Raw genomic sequence first — 22500 nt, forward strand, 5'->3', positions numbered from 1 at the left:
TTTGTCAAGAATTGTGCGATAATAAAATTAAGGCAACTTTTGCTGGAACTGCCCAGATTCAAAATAAAGCTGTGATTTTTTGTTTTCACTTTTCATTTCTTATTTTGGAATTTTGCTAATGTAATTTTTCATATCAAAATTTCATTTGCATTGCGTGCTCTGGGTAATTTCGCTTTATTTAACGATGGCATTTTGCAGCTCAAAAAGGAAGTTTTAGCGAAATTCAAAAAAGTTGAAAAAAAAAACACATTGAAATGGAAGTTTTATGAGCTGTTTTTTACTTGTTTCGTCGCTGTCTACTCGGCTTTGACTTAACCACCCTTCGCAGTACCTTTCGCACTTAACCTAAATGCCTGGCTAAAGGGTTTCATGTGAAAAATGGCTAGGTGTAGCAAAATGTGGTACTTTATTTATTCGCCGAGGCGTTATGTTGATATTTGGGAGGAGTTTTTAGCTTGACGAGAGAAATTTGTCGCAAAGTTTGTGAGTCCTACCTCCCAGTACCCACCTACCAGAGCCTTAAAGTGTCATCAATCAAAGTTAACCAACAGCTAGCAGCCAGATTGTGAAATCCAGTTAAGTAATTTTTCGCAAACGAAGATTAAGTTTGCCATGATTTCATTTTTTTTTTTTTACGCTAAAGACTTAAATTTTTAAAGGGTATGGGGATAATTAAGTTGAAGTTATAAATCAAAATGTTATTTTCATAAAATTTTGTAGAACAAAATATTGGTCTATTTGGTAGACATATACAAGTAAAGACCGATCTGAACCATATACGACAAGGATGTTGAAGAGCCTAACAGTCAAATTTTAGCCAAATCGGATTACAAATTCGCCTTTTATGGGGCCAAGATTTAAATCGAGAGATCGGTTTATATGGCAGCTATATCCAAATCTGAACCGATCTGCGCCAAAATGAAGAGGGCTAACGAAGGGGCTAATTCAACTCACTGTCCCAAATTTCAGCGAAATCGGACAATAATTGCGTCTTCTATTGCCCCAAAACCTTAAATCGAGAGATCGGTCTATATGACAGCTATATCCAAATCTGGACTGATCTGTGCCATATTTCAGAGAGATATCGGAGAGCTTTTCATAACTCATTGTCCCGAATTTCGGCGAAATCGGACAATAATTGCGCCTTCTATGGGCCAAAGTCTTTAAATCGAGAGATCGGTCTATATGACAGCTATATCCAAATCTTGACCGATCTAAGCCAAATTGAACAAGGATGTTGAAGGCTCTAACACAACTCACTGTCTCAAATTTCGGCGAAATCGGACAATAATTGCGCCTTCTATGGCCTCAAAACCTTAAATCGAGTGATCGGTCTATATGGCAGCTATATCCAAATCTTGACCGATCTGGGACAAATTAAACAAGGATTTTGAAGGCTTTACGGCAATTCACAGTCCCAAATTTCGGCGAAATCGGACAATAAATGAGCCTTTTATAAGCCTAAAACCCTATATGGAGAGATCGGTCTATATGGCAGCTATATCCAAATCTGGACCGATGTGAGCGAAATTAAACAAGGATGTTGAAGGCTCTAAGACAACTCCCTGTCCCAAATTTCGCTGAAATCGGACAATAATTGCGCCTTCTATGTCCCCAAAACCTTAAATCGAGAGATCGGTCTATATGGCAGCTATATCCAAATCTGAACCGATCTGTACCGTATTCTAGAAAAATGTCGAGCAGCCTGGCAAAACCTACTGTCCCAAATTTCTGTGAAATCGGACAATAAATGCGCCTTTTATGGGTCCAAAACCTTAAATCGAGAGATCGGACTATATGACAGCTATATCCAAATCTGAACCGATCTAGGCCAAATTGAAGAGAACTGACGACGGGCTTCACACAATCACCGTCCCAAATTTCAGCAAAATCGGACAATAAATGCGCCTTTAATGGGTCCATGACATTAAATCGAGAGATCGGTCTATATGGTAGCTATTTATATCCAAATCTGGACTGATCTGTGCCATATTGCAGAGAAATATCGGGGAGCTTTTCACAACTCATTGTCAAAATTTCGGCGAAATCAATCAAAGCCAAATTGAGCATGGATATTAAGGGCTCTAAGACAACTCACTGTCCGAAATTTCGACGAAATCGGACAATAAATGAGCCTTTTATGGGTCCAAGACCGTTCATCGAGAGATCGGTCTATATGGTAGCTATATCCAAATCTGAACCGATCTGGGCCAAATTGAAGAGGAATATCGACTGGCCTTACACAACTCACAACTTTTATGGGTCCAAAACCTTAAACCGAGAGATCGGTCTATTAAAAAATGAGTACTTCATTGCAATATTTCCAAAATCGGACAAACATATATATGGGAGCTAAATCTAAATCTGATCCGATTTGGAGCAAACTTCTCAGGTATTGTGGTAATTGATGAGGAGAGCGTTGTACAAAGTTTTGGCAAGATTGGTCAATAAATGCGCTTGCAGTGGCTGTAGAAGTGAAAATCGGGCAATATGCATATATGACAGCTATATCTAAATCTGAACCGATTTCTATGAAATTCACCAGTAATGTCGAGAGTCATAAAAAAGGTCTTTTTTGTCAAATTTGAAGAGAATTGGTTTGCAAAAGACCATTTTATTGGGGTATTACTGCAAATCGGATTAACAGATATAGGGGAGCTATATCCAAATCTGAACCGATTTCTATGAAATGCAATATTAATGTCGAGAGTCATAAAAAAATTCTTTCTGCCAAATTTCAAGGGAATCGGTTAACAAAAGACCATTTTATTGGAGTATTACTGCAAATCGGATGAACACATGTAGGGGAGCTATATCCAAATCTGAACCGATTTCTATGAAATTCAATATTAATGTCGAGAGTCATAAGGAAGTCCTTCCTGCTAAATTTAGAGAAAATCGGTTAACAAATGACCATTTTATTGCATTATTACTGCAAATTGGACGAATATATATATGGGGGCTATATCCAAATCTGAACCGATTTCCATGAAATTCACTAGTACTGTAGAGAGTCATAAAAAAATCCATCCTGCTAAATTTCGAGAAAATCGGTTAAGAAATGCTCATTTTGTTGCAAAATTACTGCAAATCGGAAGAACATATATATGGAAGCTATATCCAAATCTGAGCCGATTTTTTCCAATTTCAATAGGCTTCGTCGCTAGGCCGAAAAATATTTCCATACCGGACGATCGGATGAAAATTGCGACCTGTGATTTGTACACAAGTTAACATGGACAGATGGACAGACAGACAGATGGACAGACAGACAGATGGACAGACAGACAGATGGACAGACAGACAGATGGACAGACAAACAGACGGACATAGCAAAATCGAATCAGTAGGTGATTCAGAGTCGATCGGTATACTTATCAATGGGTCGTTCTCTCTTCCTTTTGGGTGTTACAAACTAATTCACTAAGTTATAATACCCTGTACCACAGTAGTGGTGTAGGGTATAAAAATTCAATCCCATTTTCCAGTAGTGGTGTAGGGTATAAAAATTCATTCCCATTCTGCTACCGCCTCATATATATCTTCACATGTCTTAAAAATGCATATAAAAATATCTCCAACTTTTTGTTCTTGTTTCAACAACAACAACAACAACATCCTTCATTATTCGCTTGTCTATGCGTATACATCTTCGACAATAAACTCAACAAGGAAAAAAGTTTTGACAATGGCAACCACCAACCACCATTGTGACTACAACAAATACAATTACAATTGAGATTGATTGATAGGACAATAAGCCTCAGATAATGTTTTCCTTGAAACTAGATTATGGGGTCTGTCTAAATTGATGTGATGTAAGGTGAAATATATTGGCATTACCATGATGTATTGATGCTAAGAGATTTTCTGAAAAGCACATAAGTAACACCAACTGACGAAACGAATGAAATCACAAAAAAATCGATACAAGGAATGGTATTGGCAGCTTAAAGATTTCATTCGCAAAGTGTCTTCATGTGAATGTAAATAAAATACAATAAAATTATTGATTTAAATTTTATACAATACAGATGTGAATTGAATGAGTCTCAAAACTTTGCACAAATCTTCCCCAGCAATAATGTTGACCCATAGGGGTAATATGGGACTATAAAGTGAGAGAAATATTGTCTTCAGATCTACACGGCAAATGTGTGTGGTGATGGCATGCAAAGCTGTTGTTGTGCTGTGCAGTTTCCGAAATCCATGTTGCTGCTCGGCGAATGGAAATTCTCCTACGAGGCTCGGGAGGAGAATTTTCCTCAAGAGTCTTCGCCACTGGTGAGAGAAGGGAGATCGGTCTGTACGACTCCCCCAAACTCGGGTCTTTTCCAGGCTTCAGTAGCGGGATCACTCTGCCATTTTCCAGATATCGGGAACTATAAGAGTGTTCAATGACAGGTTGAGGACAGTGGTAAGGTACTCAACTCCAGGTGAATCCAGATTCTTCAGCATCAATGTAGAGATTCCGTCGGGGCCCAACAAATTGGGAGATTTGGCGCCACGGATGACATTCATAACTTCGTCAACGGCAAATTGTGCTGGCTGTTCATCGCCTCGGAGACCACGAATACGGCGAATGGCTCTCCTCCTTGCCCTGTCTCTCTCGGGATGCACAATAAATTGACGGTTGAACAACCTGGCGCATCTCTTCGGATCAGTCATGGTTATCTCGCCGAAAGTGACTGAGGTCCTGTCGTCCCGTCTACCGGGGTTCGGGAGAGACTTAACACTGACCCACAGTTTGCCTGCACCGGTGCCTAGGTAACATTGCTTCAAGTGTTCCAGCCACAAATTCCGCTTATGTTCGTTGACTACTCTGTTTATTTCCAGATTCAGCTTGCTGATTCTGGGGTTAGCAGGGTCCATAGCACGAATCCCATCACGGTCGTCTGCGAGTACCACTGCTTGCGCCGGGAAATTGGGTGGCACTTCTTTTTTTGTCCATAAGCAGGTTATGTTGAAAGATAGGCAATATCGGACTATATATTGATATAGCACCCATATAGACCGATCGGCCGATTTAGGGTCTTAAGCCCATAAAAGCCACATTTGTTATCCGATTTTGGTGAAATTTGGAACAGTGAATTGTCTAAGGCTCTGCGACATCCTTCGTCAATTTGGCGCAGATCGGTTCAGATTTGGATATAGCTGCCATATAGACCGATCCCCTGATTTAGGATCTTGGGCCAATAAAGGCCACATTTATTATCCGATCTTGTTGACATTTAAAGCAGTGAATTGTGTTAGACCCTTCGACATCCTTCGTCCATTTGCGCCTGATCGGTTCAGATTTGGATATAACTGCCATATAGAACGATCATAAGATTTAGGGTCTTAGGCCCACAAAAGCCAAATTTATTATCCGATTTTGCTGAAATTTGGGACGGTGAGTTGTCTTAGGCCTATCGACATCTTTTTTCATCTTGGCCCTGATCGGTTCAAATTTGGATATAGCTGCCATATAGACCGATCTCTCGATTTAAGGTTTTAAGCCTATAAAAGCCACATTTATTATCCAATTTTAATGAAATTTGCGACAGTGAGTTGTCTTAGGCCCTTCGACATCTTTGTTCAATATGGCCCTGATCGGACCAGATTTGGGTATAGCTGTCATATAGATCGATCCACCGACTTAGGGTCTTAGGCCCATAAAGGCCACATTTATTATCCGATTTTGCTGAAATTTGGGACAAAGAGTTGTGTTAGGACCTTCGACATCCTTAGTCAATTTGGCCCAGATCGGTCCAGATTTGGATATGTATATAGCCATACAGACCAATCCTCCGATATAGGGTCCTTGGCCAATAAAATCCACATTTATTATCCGATTTTGCTGAAATTTAGGACAGTGAGTTGTCTTAGGGTCTTTGATATCCTTCGTCAATTTGGCCCTGATCGGTCCAGATTTGGATATAGCTGCTATATAGACCGATCCTAAGATTTAGGGTCTTGGGCCAATAAAAGCCACATTTATTATCCGATTTTGCTGAAATTTGGGATAGTGTTTTTTTCTTAGGCATATCGACATCTTTCTTCTATTTGGTCATGATCGATTCAAATTTGGATATAGCTGCCATATAGACCGATCCCCTGAATTTGGGTCTTGGGCCAATAAAAGCCACATTTATTATCCGATCTTGTTGACATTTAAGGCAGTGAGTTGTATTAGGCCCCTCGACATCCCTCGTCAATTTGCGCCTGTTCGGTTCAGATTTGGATATAGCTGCCATATAGACCGATCCCCCGATTTAGGGTCTTGGGTCAATAAAAGTCACATTTATTATCCGATTTTGCTGAAATTTAGGACAGTGAGTTGCGTTAGGCCCTTCGATATCCTTCGTCAATTTGGCTCAGATCGGTCCAGATTTGGATATAGCTGCCATATAGACCGATGCTAAGATTTAAGGTATTGGGCCAATAAAAGCCACATTTATTATCCGATTTTACTGAAATTTGGGACAGTGAATTGTCTTAGGCCTATCGATATCTTTTTTCATTTTGGCCCTGATCGGTTCAAATTTGGATATAGCTGCTATATAGACCGATCTCTCGATTGAAGGTTTTAAGCCTATAAAAGCCACATTTATTATCCAATTTTGATGAAATTTGGAACAGTGAGTTGTCTTAGGCCCTTCCTAAGTTTGACACTGATCGGTCCAGATTTGGATATAGCTGCCATGTAGACCGATCCGCCGATTTAGGGTCTTAGGACCATAAAAGCCACATTTATTATCCGATTTTGTTGAAATTTAGGACAGTGAGTTTTTTTAGGGTCTTTGACATCCTTCGTCAATTTGCGCCCGATCGGTTCTGATTTGGATATAGCTGCCATATAGACCGATCCTTCGGTTTAGGGTCTTAGGCCCATAAAAGCCACATTTATAATCCGATTTTGCTGAAATTTGAGCCAGTGAGTTGTGTTAGGCCCTTCGACATCCTCCGTCAGTTTAGCTCAGATCGGTTCAGATTTGGATATAGCTGCCATATAGACCTAGCCTCCGATTTAGGGTCTTAGACCCATAAAATCCACATTTATTATCCGATTTTGCTGAAATTTGGGACAGTGAGTTGTCTTAGGCCCTTCGAAATCCTCCGTCAATTTGGCTCAGATCGGTCCAGATTTGGATATAGCTGCCATATGGACCGATCCTCCGATTTAGGGTCTTAGGCTCATAAAAGCCACATTTATTATCCAATTCTGCTGAAATTGGGGACAGTGAGTTGTCTTAGCCCCTTCGACATTCTTCGTCAATTTGGCCCAAATCAATTCAGATTTGGATATAGCTGTCATATAGACCGATCCTTCGATTTAGGGTCTTAGGCCCATAAAAGCCACATTTATTATCCGAATTCGCTGAAATTTGGGAGAGTGAGTTATGTTAGGCCCTTCGACATTCTCCAATTCAGGGTGGCCCATAAAAGCCACATTTATCATCCGATTTTGCGAAAATTTGCGACAGTGAGTTGTATTAGGCCTTTCAACATCCTACGTCAATTTTACTCAGATCCGTCCAGGTTTGGATATAGCTGCATATAGACCGATCTCTCGGTTTTAGGTTTTGGGGCCATAAAAAGCGCATTTATTGTCCGATGTTGCCGAAATTTGGGACAAAGAGTTAAGTTAAGCCCCTCCACATATTTCTGCAATTTGGTCTAGATCGATCAAGATTTGCATATAGCTGCCATAAAAACCGATTATGAATTTTCGACCGGATTTTCAGGAAAGGTGGTTCACATATATATCCGAGGTGGTGGGTATCCAAAGTTCGGCCCGGCCGAACTTAACGCCTTTTTACTTGTTCTTCCTAATCTAACTTTTGTATTTTATTGCATAATGGAAACTTACAATAAATTGTACTTAACCCCCTTTTCTAAAAACACAAAAACCAAATGACTCACTCATAAAACAGCCAAGGCCATAAAAACATTAATTATTTACTCCTTTCAAAGTTTTTCAAAACAAAGAAAACCAAAAAAAAAAAAAACCAAAAAGTAATAAAATTGTCTAATGGCATTTTTATTGAGCGTTGCTTCATTAGCATTATCAAATGGGATAATCAACGTGGAAATTTTATTACTAAACAAATGGAAAACAAATTCCTTTTGCTGTTCACACCTCTAGAAGGTAGTCAAAGGAGGCTCTGGGCAAAGTACAACTTGAAGTGCTCTCGACAAAAATATTTTATGGCTTTAAATTACCACCTAGGAGTTGTGTTAACCCACACACACACACACATACACACACACACACACATACGCACACTCATATGCCTATGCGTTATTATTATTCCTGCTTTGTTTTGGTATATAAAAGTGGCTTCACAATAAAATTACCGAAAAAGGGGAAAACATTGGCAAAGTCATTGTGAGTAAGGTGAGAAACAAACAAACTTACCTTCTTGCACCACACAGGTAACCTCCAGACTGCCACCTTCCTCATAGGGCCCAGCTCTTGAATCGATTCGCATGCGACGTTCATTAAATATCAGTGGTTGTTTGGGCGGTACTATATACACATAAGGGAAGGGAAGAGGAAGAAAAAGAATGAAATGAAATCAATTAAGGATATGCATATAAAAACTCAAAATCCCAGTAAATGTTATTGATTTCAAATAAATAAACTTTTCATTGGCCTTCTACCATGATGAGTGACCTGCCAACCTGCAACAGAGGGTGTGCAAACTTGTTTTTGCTTAGCAGCAGGCTCAAAGAATCTATTTTTCACCCATTTCAAATATGTTGCTTTAATTAAAAATGTGGCTGACTGCCACAATATTTTCCTGTTTTGTTTTTTTTTTCTCTTAAATTGTTGGAATTTTTAAACTTTTTTTGCCTGCAGTTTCTAGGCCACCACTAAAAATCCGTCTATGCGTCGGTACTTTGGTCACTTGGTCTGCCGCTTGGATGGTCATCGAAAAACCCTAAAACCACAATTGCTTTCCGGGAATTTTTGTGGATTACAGTTAGCCAACAAATGAAACACAACAATGGAAAATGAGATGAAAAAACACTTTTTTTCTAGTTGTCAGGAGAGGAGCATAAAAAGCCAACATTCAACAACAGGGAAGTTATAAACAATTATTTTCTTTCGGCCAAACGAAATGATAAAGGAGAGGGATGCCATATGGCAGAGAATTCTAAGGTAGGCTTTGCTCAATTTTAGCCTTTCCTTGCTCAGAAAAGACGAATTTTTATTTTCTAGCTAGATTTTCTTTAACAACATTCCTACTGTCCCCACCTACTACTGTAGCATAATTTTCTAAAAATGTCTTTTTTTAAGCAATTTTTCCCAGATTCAGTTTTTCTTAAGAATTCTAAGGTAGTCTTTGTTCAATTTTAGCCTTTCCTTACTAAAATTAGCCGATTTTTATTTTCAAGCTAGATTTTCTTTAACAACATTCCTACTGTCCCCACTTATTACTGTAGCAGAATTTTCTAAAAATGTTTTTTTTAAGCAATTTTTCCCAGATTCAGTTTTTCTTAAGAATTCTAAGGTAGGCTTTGCTCAATTTAAGCCTTTCCTTGTTCAGAAAAGCTGAATTTTTATTTTCTAGCTAGATTTTCTATAACATTATTCCTACTGTCCCCACCTATTACTGTAGCATAATTTTCTAAAAATGTTTTTTTAAGCAATTTTTCCAAGATTCAGTTTTTCTTAAGAATTCTAAGGTAGTCTTTGCTCAATTTTAGCCTTTCCTTACTAAAATTAGCCGATTTTTATTTTCCAGCTATATTTTCTTTAACAACATTCCTACTGTCCCCACCTATTACTGTAGCAGAATTTTCTAAAAATTTCTTTTTAAGCATTTTTTTCTAGATTCAGTTTTTCTTAAGAATTCTAAGGTAGTCTTTGCTCAATTTTAGCCTTTCCTTGCTCAGAAAAGCGAATTTTTATTTTCTAGCTGGATTTCTTTAACAACATTCCTACTGTCCCCACCTATTACTGTAACATAATTTTTTAAAAATTTTTTTTTTAAGTAATTTTTACAAGATTTAGTTTTTCTTAATGCTTTTTGCAGATTTGTAAACGTATTTCCATTTTCTAGTTGTATTTTGGATATCAAAATTCCTACTGTCCCCACCTACTACTAAGAGAACATTTTTTAATAATTTTCTAAAAATGGAGTTTTAATGCCATTTTACCAAGATTCAATATTCGTTCATGATTTCAGAAGATGCGTTGTTTTTTTTCTACAAAGAACTTGAATAACAACATTCCTACTGTCCCCATCTACTGTTAAAAAACTTTCTATAATTTTATTGTTCATGCCAATTTGCCAAGATTCAATCGTCATTGACAATTTTTGAGACATAATTTTACCAAGATTCAGTATTTGCTCATGATTTCGGAAGATGAACTTTTATTCATCAATCAAGGGTCTTGAATAACAACATTCCTACTGTCTCTATCTACTGTTAAAAAACTTTCTACAATTTTATTGTTCATGCTATTTTGCCAAGATTCAATCGTCATTGACAATTTTTGAGACATAATTTTACCAAGATTCAGTATTTGCTCATGATTTCGGAAGATGAACTTTTATTCATCAATAAAGGGACTTGAATATCAACTTTCCTACTGTCCCTATCTACTGTTAAAAAACTTTCTACAATTTTATTGTTCATGCTATTTTGCCACGACTCAATTGTCGTTGCTAATATTTGAGATAAAATTCATTGAAGAAATTTTTATTTTTTGCATATTTTTCTTTTGATTTCTTTCAGGCCCACATTTTGAACAACACCATTCCTACTGTCCCCAACTATTACCATAAAATAACTTTCTAAAAATTTTTTTATTGTTTTTTTCCAAAATTACTTTTTTTTTCTTGATGATTGGGAAAGATTTATAAACTCTTTGTTAACCGGCATTTTCTGTTACAACATTCCTACAGTCCCTATCTACTACACAGGGATTTTTTTTTAATTTATTTAAAATTTTTATCTTTAATGCTATGAGCACCACACAGGCTGGAACTTTGAGCTCCGACTTGTGTGGTGTCCATCGTTATCGCAGGAAGCTTAGCTGAAAGCTATGGGGCGCGTGCACAGGTTGCGGATGGTGGAAAGCTCCGTTTTTATGCAGAGTAGCTGCAAATGCGGCCCCAGGCACTCAGCGATTTTCGAGAGAAGAGTCTCAGTGAGGAGTCACTGAGAGGTCACTCATTAAATACTGAGTGACCATGATACTCGTGATGACAAGGTGAGTTATTGGCGCCTTCAAACAACCAATGGTCAACATTAGCGTCTGTTTCCAGTTTAGGGGCGGCTGGAGGCGACCATCGGATCTTGGAGCAAGCAGCCTGCGACAACGGGCCGACAGGTTCTATATCGATTTACGCCATACTTAGCACAGTTATTGGAAGTCATAACAAAACAACTCATGCAAAATTTCGGCCAAATCGGATAAGAATTGCGCTCTCAATTGGCTCAAGAAGTCAAGATTCAAGATCGGTTTGTATGGCAGCTATACCAGATTATCAACCGATTCGAATCATACTTGGCAAAGTTGTTGGATATCATAACAAAACACGTCGTGCAAAATCTCATTCCAATCGGATAAGAATTGCGCCTTCTAGAGGCTCAAGAAGTCAAGACCCAAGATCGGGTTATATGGCAGCTATATCAGGTTATGGTCCGATTTGAACCATACTTGGTAAACTTGTTGAATATCATAACAAAACACGTCGTGCAAAATTTCAATAAAATCGGATAAGAATTGCTCACTCTAGAGGCTCAAGAAGTCAAGACCCCAGATCGGTTTATATGGCAGCTATATCAGGTTATGAGCCGATTTGAACCATACTAGGCAAAGTTGTTGGATATCATAACAAAACACGTCGTGCAAAATCTCATTCCAATCGGATAAGAATTGAGCCTTCTAGAGGCAAAAGAAGTCAAGACCCCAGATCGGTTTATATGGCAGCTATATCAAAACATGGATCGATTTAAACCATACTTAACGTAGTTGTTGGATATAATAACAAAACACGTCGTGCAAAATTTCATTCCAATCGGATAAGAATTGCGCCTTCTAGAGGCTCAAGAAGTCAAGACCCAAGATCGGTTTATATGGCAGCTATATCGAAACATGAACCGATTTAAACCATACTTAGCGTAGTTATTGGAAGTGATACCAAAACGCAACGTGCAAAATTTCAATAAAATCGGATAAGAATTGCTCACTCTAGAGGCTCAAGAAGTCAAGACCCCAGATCGGTTTATATGGCAGCTATATCGGGTTATGAACCGATTTGAACCATACTTGGCACAGTTGTTGGATATCATAATAAAACACGTCGTGCAAAATTTCATTTCAATCGAGGCTCAAGAAGTCAAGACTAGTCAGAATGAGGTGTAAGTAGCAGTGACCGGGCTGAAGAACAACATGGCATCAGGAGCCGACGGGTTACCGGCTGAACTATTTAAGACCAGAGGGGACACGCTGATAAGGGCGTCTGCGCAATCGGACTAGAAGAACCCATACCCGATGACTGGAACCTTAGCATACTATGTCCCGTACACAAGAAAGGAGACAAGACGGAATGTGTCTCCTCCCCATCGCATACAAAATACTAGGGACAGTAGGAACTACAATTTTCTAAAAATTGTTAAGTTTGCTAATGAAACTTGGTTACAATTCCATTTCCTTGGTTAAAAATTCCCTTTGGCAACTCTGTTAACAAACCCAATGCCCATAATGCTTAGCCAAAGTATTTTCCCTCTCAATACCACCCCTCCACTTTCCTAGAAAATTCCCATTCCTGTCCTTCGACATACAACTCAAATTACTTACCGACTACCTCCAAATTGACATTGCTATTTCGAGTTTGGGAAAGTTTAAAATCCACTCTACACCGAAAATTGCCAGCATCTTTTTCCTAAAGTAGCACAAATTCATTTTATTTCATTTATTAGTGTTTGCGTTGTTGTTGTTGTATCAAATGTTCCCAAAGTATTGCAGGACAGTTACAGTACCAGAAACAGCAGCAGCATTACCACCACCACCAAGCCATGTGAAAAAGAGAAGGAATGAGAGAAAAAGTTTTGATATTTAATTAAATTATTTAGCAGTTGTAGTGGATGTGAAGTTTCAATTTTATTTTTCAATTACCTTGACGGGATCTAAGGCCAATTCTGCTGGCTCTCGATGTGTATGGAATACGGCACGACTTTCTAAAACCTCTTCGTCACGCCAATGGGAGGGCGTCCCCGCATGAGCGCCTCTTGTATCATAACTGTAACAAAAATAATAAAAATCATCAAAAAGAAGCTAAAGTTTAACAAGAGATAATAGATGGATAACAATATAATTTAAAGGAATTTTGGGGATTTTTTATAAATTTATTTAATAAAACTTTGTAGGCAGAGGAAGAGATTTTGACTATTATTTTGAGAAGTGAAATTTTCAATTGTAATTTGAAAACAAATAAGAGCGTGCTAAGTTCGGCCGTGCCGAATCTTATATACCCTCCACCATGGATCGCATTTGTCGAGTTCTATGCGCGGTATCTCTTTTTAGGCAAATAAAGAATATTGCATAAAAACTGCTATGCTATTGGAGCTATATCAAGTTATAGTCCGGCTCGGACCACAAATGAATGCTGAAGATTGTAGAAGTCATTGTGAAATATTTCAGTTCATTCGCATAAGAATTGCGCCTTGTAGGGGCTCAAGAAGCAAAATCCGGAGATAGGTTTATATGGGAGCTGTATGAAGCTATTGATGGATTGAGACCATATTAGACACGTATATTGAAGGTCATGAGAGAAGCCGCTGTACAAAATTTCTGCCAAATCGGATGATAATAGCGCCCTCTAGTGGCTCAAGAAGTCAGGACCCAAGATCGGTTTATATGACAGCTATATCAAAACATGGACCGATTAAAACCATACTTAGCGTAGTTGTTGGAAGTGCTACCAGAACACTAGGTGCGAAATTTCAGTTAAATCGGGCGAGAATTGCGCCCTCTAGAGGCTCAAGAAGTCAAGATTCAAGATCGGTTTATATGGCAGCTATATCAGGTTATGGACCGATTTGAACCATACTTAGCGTAGTTGTTGGAAGTGCTACCAGAACACTAGGTGCGAAATTTCAGTTAAATCGGGCGAGAATTGCGCCCTCTAAAGGCTCAAGAATTCAAGACCCAAGATCGGCTTATATGGCAGCTATAACAAAACATGGACCGATTTTTGGAAGTGATACCAAAACACCACGTTCAAAATTTCAGTTAAATCGGACAAGAATTGCACCCTCTAGAGGCTCAAGAAGTCAAGACCCAAGATCGGTTTATATGACAGCTATATCAAAACATGGACCGATTAAAACGTACTTAGCGTAGTTGTTGAAAGTGCTGCCTGAACACTCGGTGCGAAATTTCTGTTAAATAGGGCGAGAATTGCGCCCCCTAGAGGCTCAAGAAGTCAAGACCCAACATCGGTTTATATGGCAGGTATATCAAAACATGGACCGATTTAAACCGTACTTAGGGTAGTTGTCTGTCTGTCTGTCTGTCTGTCTGACTGTCTGTCTGTCCGTGCGTCTGTCCATCTGTCTGTCTGTCTATCTGTCTGTCTTTCTGTCTGACTGTACATCTGTCTGTCCGTCCGTCCGTCTGTCTGTCTGTCTCTCCGTCCGTCTGTCCGTGCGTCTGTCCATCTGTCTGTCTTTCTGTCTGTCTGTCCATATGTCTGTCCGTCCGTCTGTCTGTCTGTCTTTCTGTCTGTCTGACTATCTGACTGTCTGTCCGTCCGTCTGTCCATCTGTCTGTTTGTCTGTCTATCTGTCTGTCGTTCTGTCTGATTGTCCATCTGTCTGTCCGTCCGTCCGTCTGTCTGTCTGTCTGTCTGTCTCTCCGTCCGTCTGTCCGTGCGTCTGTCCATCTGTCTGTCTATCTGTCTGTCTTTCTGTCTGACTGTCCATCTGTCTGTCCGTCCGTCTGTCTGTCTGTCTGTCTTTCTGTCTGTCTGACTGTCTGATTGTCTGACTGTCTGTATGTCTGTCTGTCTGTCTGACTGTCTGTCCACCCGTCCGTCTGTCTGTTTCTCTGTCTGTCTGTCTGTTCGCCCGTCCGTCTGTCTCTCTGTCTGTTCGCCCGTCCGTCCGTCTGTCTGTCTGTCTTTCTGTCTGTCCGTCCGTCCGTCCGTCTGTCTGTCTCTCTGTCTGTCTGTCTGTTCGCCCGTCCGTCTGTCTGTCTGTGCGCCCGTCCGTCCGTCTGCCTGTCTGTCTTTTTGTCTGTCCGTCCGTCTGTCCGTCCATCTGTCCGTCCGTCCGTCCATCCGTCTGTCCTTATGTCCATCCGTCTGTGCTTATGTCCATTCGTGTGTCCTTTTGTCCATCCGTCTATTCTCCTGTCCATCCGTTTGTCCATCTGTCTGTCCTCTGTCCATCAGTCTGTCGAAAGCACACTAACTTTCCAAAGAATAAAGCGAGGCGCTTTAAGTTTTGCACGTATTCTGATTTGGTGGAAAATTAGCTTGAAGTGTTGTTGTGACTTCCAGCAAGTATGCCAAGTATGGTTCAAATCGGGGTTTTACCTGATATAGCTCTCATATAAACCCATCTCCGATCTTGGTTTCTTAAGCCGCTAGATGATGCAATTATTACCCGATTTGGCTGAAATTTGGCATAAAGTATTTTGTTGTAAGTTCCAACAACTGTGTCAAGTATGGTCTTAATAGCTTCGTAACCTGATACAGCTCCCATAAAAACCAATCTCGGAATTTGAAGTTTTGAGCCGCTAGAGGGCGCAGTTGTTACCCGATTTGGTTGAAAATTTGCTCGAAGTCTTTGGTTTTGACTTCCAACAACACGGTTCATAACCTGATATAGGTACCATATAAACCAATCACGGATTTTGAAGTCTTGAGCCGCTACAGGGTGCCAATGTTATCCGATTTGGCAGAAAATTGGCATGAAGACTTTAGTTTTGACTTTCAACAACTATGCCAAATTTGGTTCATTACCTGATGTAGCTCTCAAAAAGGGTGAACCGAACACTGATTTTGGTAATTAAATTCAATGATTTGCAAGCGTTGCTCGTTAGTAAGTCTATTCATGATGAAATGTCAAAGCATACTGAGCATCTTTCTCTTTGACACCATGTCTGAAATCCCACGTGATCTGTCAAATACTAATGCATGAAAATCCTAACCTCAAAAAAATCACCCTTTATAAACCCCTCTCCGATCGTATCGGATTTGGATAAAATTTTGCACAATCACTACCACTGTGGTCTCCAATAGCCCCATACTTTGGCTGATGGTGAGTATGAGGGTTTCCTTTAATATGGATAGCGATACCTGGATATCTATCTGTCTGTCCTTCTTTCTTGGTATATATTTTTTCTGATTTTTTTTCGGCTGTGTTTCAGTTTATTTGTTTTCCTTCTTTGTACTGCGTTTGTTCGTCTATCTGTTCACATGTGTGTCCGTATGTCTTGGTTTGTCAAAGTATTTCAGACTATCTGTTCGTCCATCCATTATAGCTGTTAGACCTGCATATTTGCTTGTACTTCTTTCTGCACATCAGCCCCATTATCTGTACGATTACCTATCCTCCTTTCAGGGTATGCCTAGGTATTCAATTTTCCTTCTGTCTGTCTTTTCACATCTTTGTGTTCATCTATGTTCTATTTGTCCGTCGTTTTACTTCGTCTGTCTTTCTGTTCGTTTGTTTGTCCTTATTTGGGTAGAGCTACTATTCATTCTTCCTTTCATTTATCTTTTAGGCTTATTTTCTCTCTGTGTCCTTCTATGTTTCAGGCTATATGTTTGTCCATCTTTCTTCCTCGTTTGCCCGTCTGACATGATGTGCCTTGGCGTTCACTCTTTCTTCTGACCGTCTTCTCCTCTTCGGTATGTCCTGTTCTGTTTTTCTGTCTATTGGTTAATTTTCCTCAGACATCGTCTGTCTGTCTATCTGTTCGTTTGTCAGTCATTCTTTCTTCCGACTGATTTTTGGCCTTGTTTCTCATGAGTATCCTTCTGTGTTTCTGTCTATCTGTTCGTCTGCCCACCATCACCTCTCTACAAATCGGTCCGTCCATCGTTTCGTTTGCCTGTCCGTCTATCCTTATGTGCCTATTTACTCATTCTTTCTTCTGTCTGTCATTCTGCATTTTTTCGTCTGGGTGTCCAATGGACGCACAGTTCGTATGTTTTCAGTCCATATGTATTTCAGTTTATCTGTTAGTCCGATTTTTAACATAGTCTATCAGTCTATCCAATTGCCTTCCCGTGTGTCCGAGAGCTTGTCCATTTGTCTGTCCACCGTGGATTTCCCAGTTTCTGTCCCATAGTTGACCAGTCCGCCAGGCTGTCCATTAATTTCGTCGGTTTTTATACCCACCACCGACGGATGGGGGTATATTCATTTTGTCATTCCGTTTGCAACACATCGAAATATCCATTTCCGACCCTATAAAGTATATATATTCTTGATCAGCGTAAAAATCTAAGACGATCTAGCCATGTCCGTCCGTCTGTCCGTCTGTCTGTTGAAATCACGCTACAGTCTTTAAAAATAGAGATATTGAGCTGAAACTTTGCACAGATTCTTTTTTTGTCCATAAGCAGGTTAAGTTCGAAGATGGGCTATATCGGACTATATCTTGATATAGCCCCCATATAGACCGATCCGCCGATTTAGGGTCTTAGGCCCATAAAAGCCACATTTATTATCCGATTTTGTTGAAATTTGGGACAGTGAATTGTGTAAGGCCCATCGACATCCTTCGTTAAATTGGCTCAGATCGGTGTAGATTTGGATATAGCTGCCATATAGATCGATCCTCCGATTTATGGTGTAAGGCCCATAATAGCCACATTCATTATCCGATTTTGCTGAAATTTGGGACAGTGAGATGTGTTAGGCCCTTCGACATTCTTTGTCAATTTGGCTCAGATCGGTCCAGATTTGGATATAGCTGCCATATAGACCGATCCTCAGATTTAGGGTCTTAGGCCCATAAAGGCCACATTTATTATCCGATTTTGTTGAAATTTTGAACAGTGAGTTGTCTTAGGCCTTTCGACATCCTTCGTCAATTTGGCTCATATCGGTTCAGATTTGGATATAGCTGCCATATAGACCGATTTTTTGAATTATGGTTTTGGGCCCATAAAATGCTCATTTATTGCCCGATGTCCCCAAAATTTGAAACAGTGAGTTAAGTTAAGCCCCTTGACATACTTCTGCAATATCGCACAGATCGGTCCAGATTTGGATATAGCTGCCATATAGACCGATATCTAGGTTTTAGGTTTTGGGGCCATAAAAGACGCATTTATTGTCCGATGTCGCTGAAATTTGAGACAGTGAGTTTGGTTAGGCTCTTCGACGTCCTTCTTTAATTTTGCCCAGATCGGTCCAGATTTGAATATAGCTGCCATATAGACCGATCTCACGATTTAAGGTTTAGGGCCCATAAAAGGCGCATTTATTGTCCGATTTCGCCGAAATTTGGGACAGTGCTTTGTATTATGCTCTTCGACATGTTTATGCAACTTGGCCCAAATCGGTCCAGATTTGGATATAGCTGTCATGTAGACCGATATTTCGATTTAAAGTCTTGGCCCCATAAAAGGCGCATTTATAATCCGATTTCACTGAAATTTGACACAGTGACTTATGTTCGGCTTTTCGACATCCGTGTCGTTTATAGTTCAGATCGGTATGAGGTATTTGAGTATAAGGTATGAAATTTTCACCGAATTTTGATGAAAGGTGGTTTACATATATACCCGAGGTGGTGGGTATCCAAAGTTCAGCCCGGCCGAACTTAACGCCTTTTTACTTGTTTTTCTTGTTTCATCTGTTAATCCCTTCATCTGTCGCTTTTTTGTCTATCTCTCTGTTTGACTTTTGTCTTTTCTTGCTATGTTTTATGTTGTCATGTTTAATTTGAGCGTCTGTTTGTCTGTCTTTCTGTCCCTTTGATTACCTGCCATTTTTTGTTTTACCAAAATTCATAACACTCACCTGTATATGGGCAGATTGTTTTTGTACCAAACTACTAGGAGTACTTTATCATCCGGTAAACTTGAGCCAACATCACATTTAATTTGAGCAGTGCTATTAACCAGAACTCGCAGGATTTCACCATCTGGAATAAGAGAGGAAAGAAAAGAGAGAGAGAGTTAAAAAAGACAGTTATATAAAAAATAGTTATCCATAAGATGTTGAGGCTAACAAATAAATAAAAAATATTTCCCAGTGAAATCCTAGTTACTGAATTCACAAAAAAGCCCAGCTTGCTCCACAGAGGTGGATAAAAAATAGTGCTAGATACACAGGGGGAGGTTTAAGTACAACAAGAAATTTATTATTTAGCTGCAATTTTATTTATGACTTTATTTCGTACAGACACACACACACACACACACAAACTCTAACGAATTGCATTCAACTTCGTTTCGGAAAAGGATACAGCAAACAAGGGAAGACTAAAGTTGAGAGATAAATAAAACACGAAAGCATTGAACACAAATATAACAAGTTATAAGTAAAAAGGCATTAAGTTCGGCAGGGCCGAACTTTGGATACCCACCAACTCGGTTATATATTGGATTGCCCAAAAAGTAATTGCGGATTTTTTTTAAAAGAAATTAAATGCATTTTTAATAAAACTTAGAATGAACTTTAATCAAATATACTTTTTTTACACTTTTTTTCTAAAGCAAGCTAAAATTAACAGCTGATAACTGACAGAAGAAAGAATGCAATTACAGAGTCACAAGCTGTGAAAAAATTTGTCAACGCCGACTATATGAAAAATTCGCAATTACTTTTTGGGCAACCCAATATTTAACAACATTTCGCCAGAATACGGCGAAAAATGCATCCTCTATGAATCCATAGTAGCGATATCTAAATGTAGTTCGATATCCCCTATATTAAGGAAGGCAATGTAAAGGTCTAACACAACTCAATGTACCACATTCATAGAAATTCATAAAATTTACCTTTATGGGTCGAAGGACTTAAATCGATAGATAGGTATATTTATGTATTCAAATATAGGCCAATCTGAAGCAAATTGAACACCAATGTCGAAGAGCCTAACTCAGCCCATTGTGTCAAATTTTAGCGAAATCGAATAATAAACGTGTTTCTATCGCCCCAAGAACTTTAATCGGTATACATGGCAGCTATATTGAAATATAGCCCGATCTTGATACTACTCGGTACGAATGTTGAGGGATCTCACAGAACTCATTTTGTTAAATTTCAGCGAAATCGGTTAATAAATTCTCTCTTATAGGTGTAAAACCTTAAATCGGGAGATCGGTATATATGGCGGCGGCTACATCCAAATCTGGACCAATCTGGGCCATAATGAACAGGGAGGGATGAGGAGCCTAACACAACTTACTATACCAAATTTCTGAGAAAACGGGCAATAAATGCGCTTAAATCGAGAGAACGGTATATATGGCAGCTTTGCCCTAATATGGGCCGATCTCGGCCGTATTGAACTGGAATGTCTAAGATTATATTGGGTTGCCCAAAAAGTAATTGCGGATTTTTTAAAAGAAAGTAAATGCATTTTTAATAAAATTTAGAATGAACTTTAATCATATATACATTTTTTACACTTTTTTTCTAAAGCAAGCTAAAAGTAACAGCTGATAACTGACAAAAGAAAGAATGCAATTACAGAGTCACAAGCTGTGAAAAAATTTGTCAACGCCGACTATATGAAAAATTCGCAATTACTTTTTGGGCAACCCAATAATACAACTCGCTGGACCAAATTTCAACGAAATCGAACAATTAACAGGCCTGTTATGAGTGCAAGACCTTAAATTGAGAAATCGATCTGTATGCCAGTTATATCGAATCATAGACGGATCTTAACCATTGACCGTACCAATGTCGAAGAACCTCTCAAAATTCATTGTGCTAAATTTCAGCGAAATCTGTGGAAAGATTACACCTTTTGTTGGCCTAAAACCCTAAATCAGACAATCCGCAAATATGGCATCTGGGCAATTTTGAACAGGGATGTCGAGGAGTCGAACACAACTCACTCTATCAAATTTCTGGATAATCAGACAATAAATGCACCTTTTGGAGGGCCGAGACCTTAAATCAAGAGATCGGCAGCTATTTTCAAATCTGGACCGATCTGGGTCATAATGAACAGAAATGTCTAAAAGCATAACACAACTCAATGTACGAAATTTCAAAGAAATCAGACGCCTGTTATGGGCCAAGAGATCGGTATATATGGCAGCTTTTTCCAAATCTGGACCGATCTGGGCCGTATTGAACAGGAATGTCTAAAAGCATAACACAACTCGCTGTACCAAATTTCAAAGAAATCAGACAATGAATACGCCTGTTATGGGCCCAAGAACCTAAATTGAGAGATCGGCCTATATGACAGTTATATCGAAATATAGACGGATCTTAACCATACTCGGTTAAATAAATTCACATTTTATGGGCCTAAAATCTTAAATCGGGAGATCGGGATATAGTGAAGCTATATCCAAATCTGGACCGATAATGACGAAAATTAACATGGGTGTCGAGGGTTCAAACATAACTTACTGTCCCAAATTTCAGCAAAATCGGACACTATAGGCACCTTTTATGGGCCCAAGACCTTGAATCGAGGGATCGCTCTATATGGTAGTTATATCCAAATCTGGACCTATCTGGCCCATATTGAAGAAGGATGGCGAGAGGTCTAACGCAACTCACTGTCCCGCATTTATCGATATAGGGTAATAAATGTTGATTTAGGGGTCAAAGGCCTTAGATCGATAGATTGATAGCTGTATCAAGTTGTTGACCAATATTGACCGTACGACGTGACGTACAAGCCATATAAAAATATCACCTCCAAAATTTCAGTCAAATCGAGTTATAATTGCGCCTTCGAGAGGCACAGAAAGTCAAATTTGAAGATCGAGCAATTGGAAGAAGATCAATTGGAAGATTATATGGCAACTATGTCAGGTTAGACCATAATTGGCACAGTTTTTGGAACAAAAACGACATAAGCAAAATTTCAGCCAAATTGGATGAGAATTGCGCCCTCTAGTGGCTCAAGAAGTCAATACGCAAGATCGGTTTATATGGCAGCTATATCAGGTAATGGACTGATTTAGACGATTCTAGGCACAGTGGTTGGAACTCATACTAAAACGACGTGAGCAAAATTCCAGCCAAATTGGATAACAATCGCGCCATCTAGAGGCTCCAAAATTCAAATCGGGAGATCGTTTTATGTGGCAGCTGTATTAGGATAAAAACTGATTTCAACCATACTTTGCACAATTGTTGGAAGTCATAACAAAACTTTTCATGCTAAATGTCAGCCAAATCGGATATGAATTGCGCCCTCTAGAAGCTGAAGAAGTCAAGATTCCAGATCGGTTTATATAGCAGCTTTATCAGTTTATGTACCGATTTAAGCCATACTAGGCACAGTTGTTGGATATCCTAACAAAACCCTTCATGAGCCTCTAGTGGCTCAAGAAG

The 22500-nt window shown here is 39.2% G+C and overlaps 1 protein-coding gene across 1 annotated transcript in view; it reads right to left on the minus strand.

The window, feature by feature from the left end:
- LOC106093703 (hemicentin-1) overlaps positions 1-22500 on the minus strand; it is a gene marked incomplete in the record, with an annotated part of 778578 nt that overhangs the window by 243113 nt on the left and 512965 nt on the right. The window contains 4 exon segments of the mRNA XM_059361772.1: positions 8402-8512; positions 12803-12887; positions 13121-13244; positions 18988-19111. Coding sequence (XP_059217755.1) covers positions 8402-8512; positions 12803-12887; positions 13121-13244; positions 18988-19111 — 444 coding nt within the window.

The sequence above is a fragment of the Stomoxys calcitrans genome, chromosome 2 (genome assembly GCF_963082655.1).
Source record: "Stomoxys calcitrans chromosome 2, idStoCalc2.1, whole genome shotgun sequence".
In the NCBI taxonomy this organism is placed as follows: Eukaryota; Metazoa; Arthropoda; class Insecta; order Diptera; family Muscidae; genus Stomoxys; species Stomoxys calcitrans.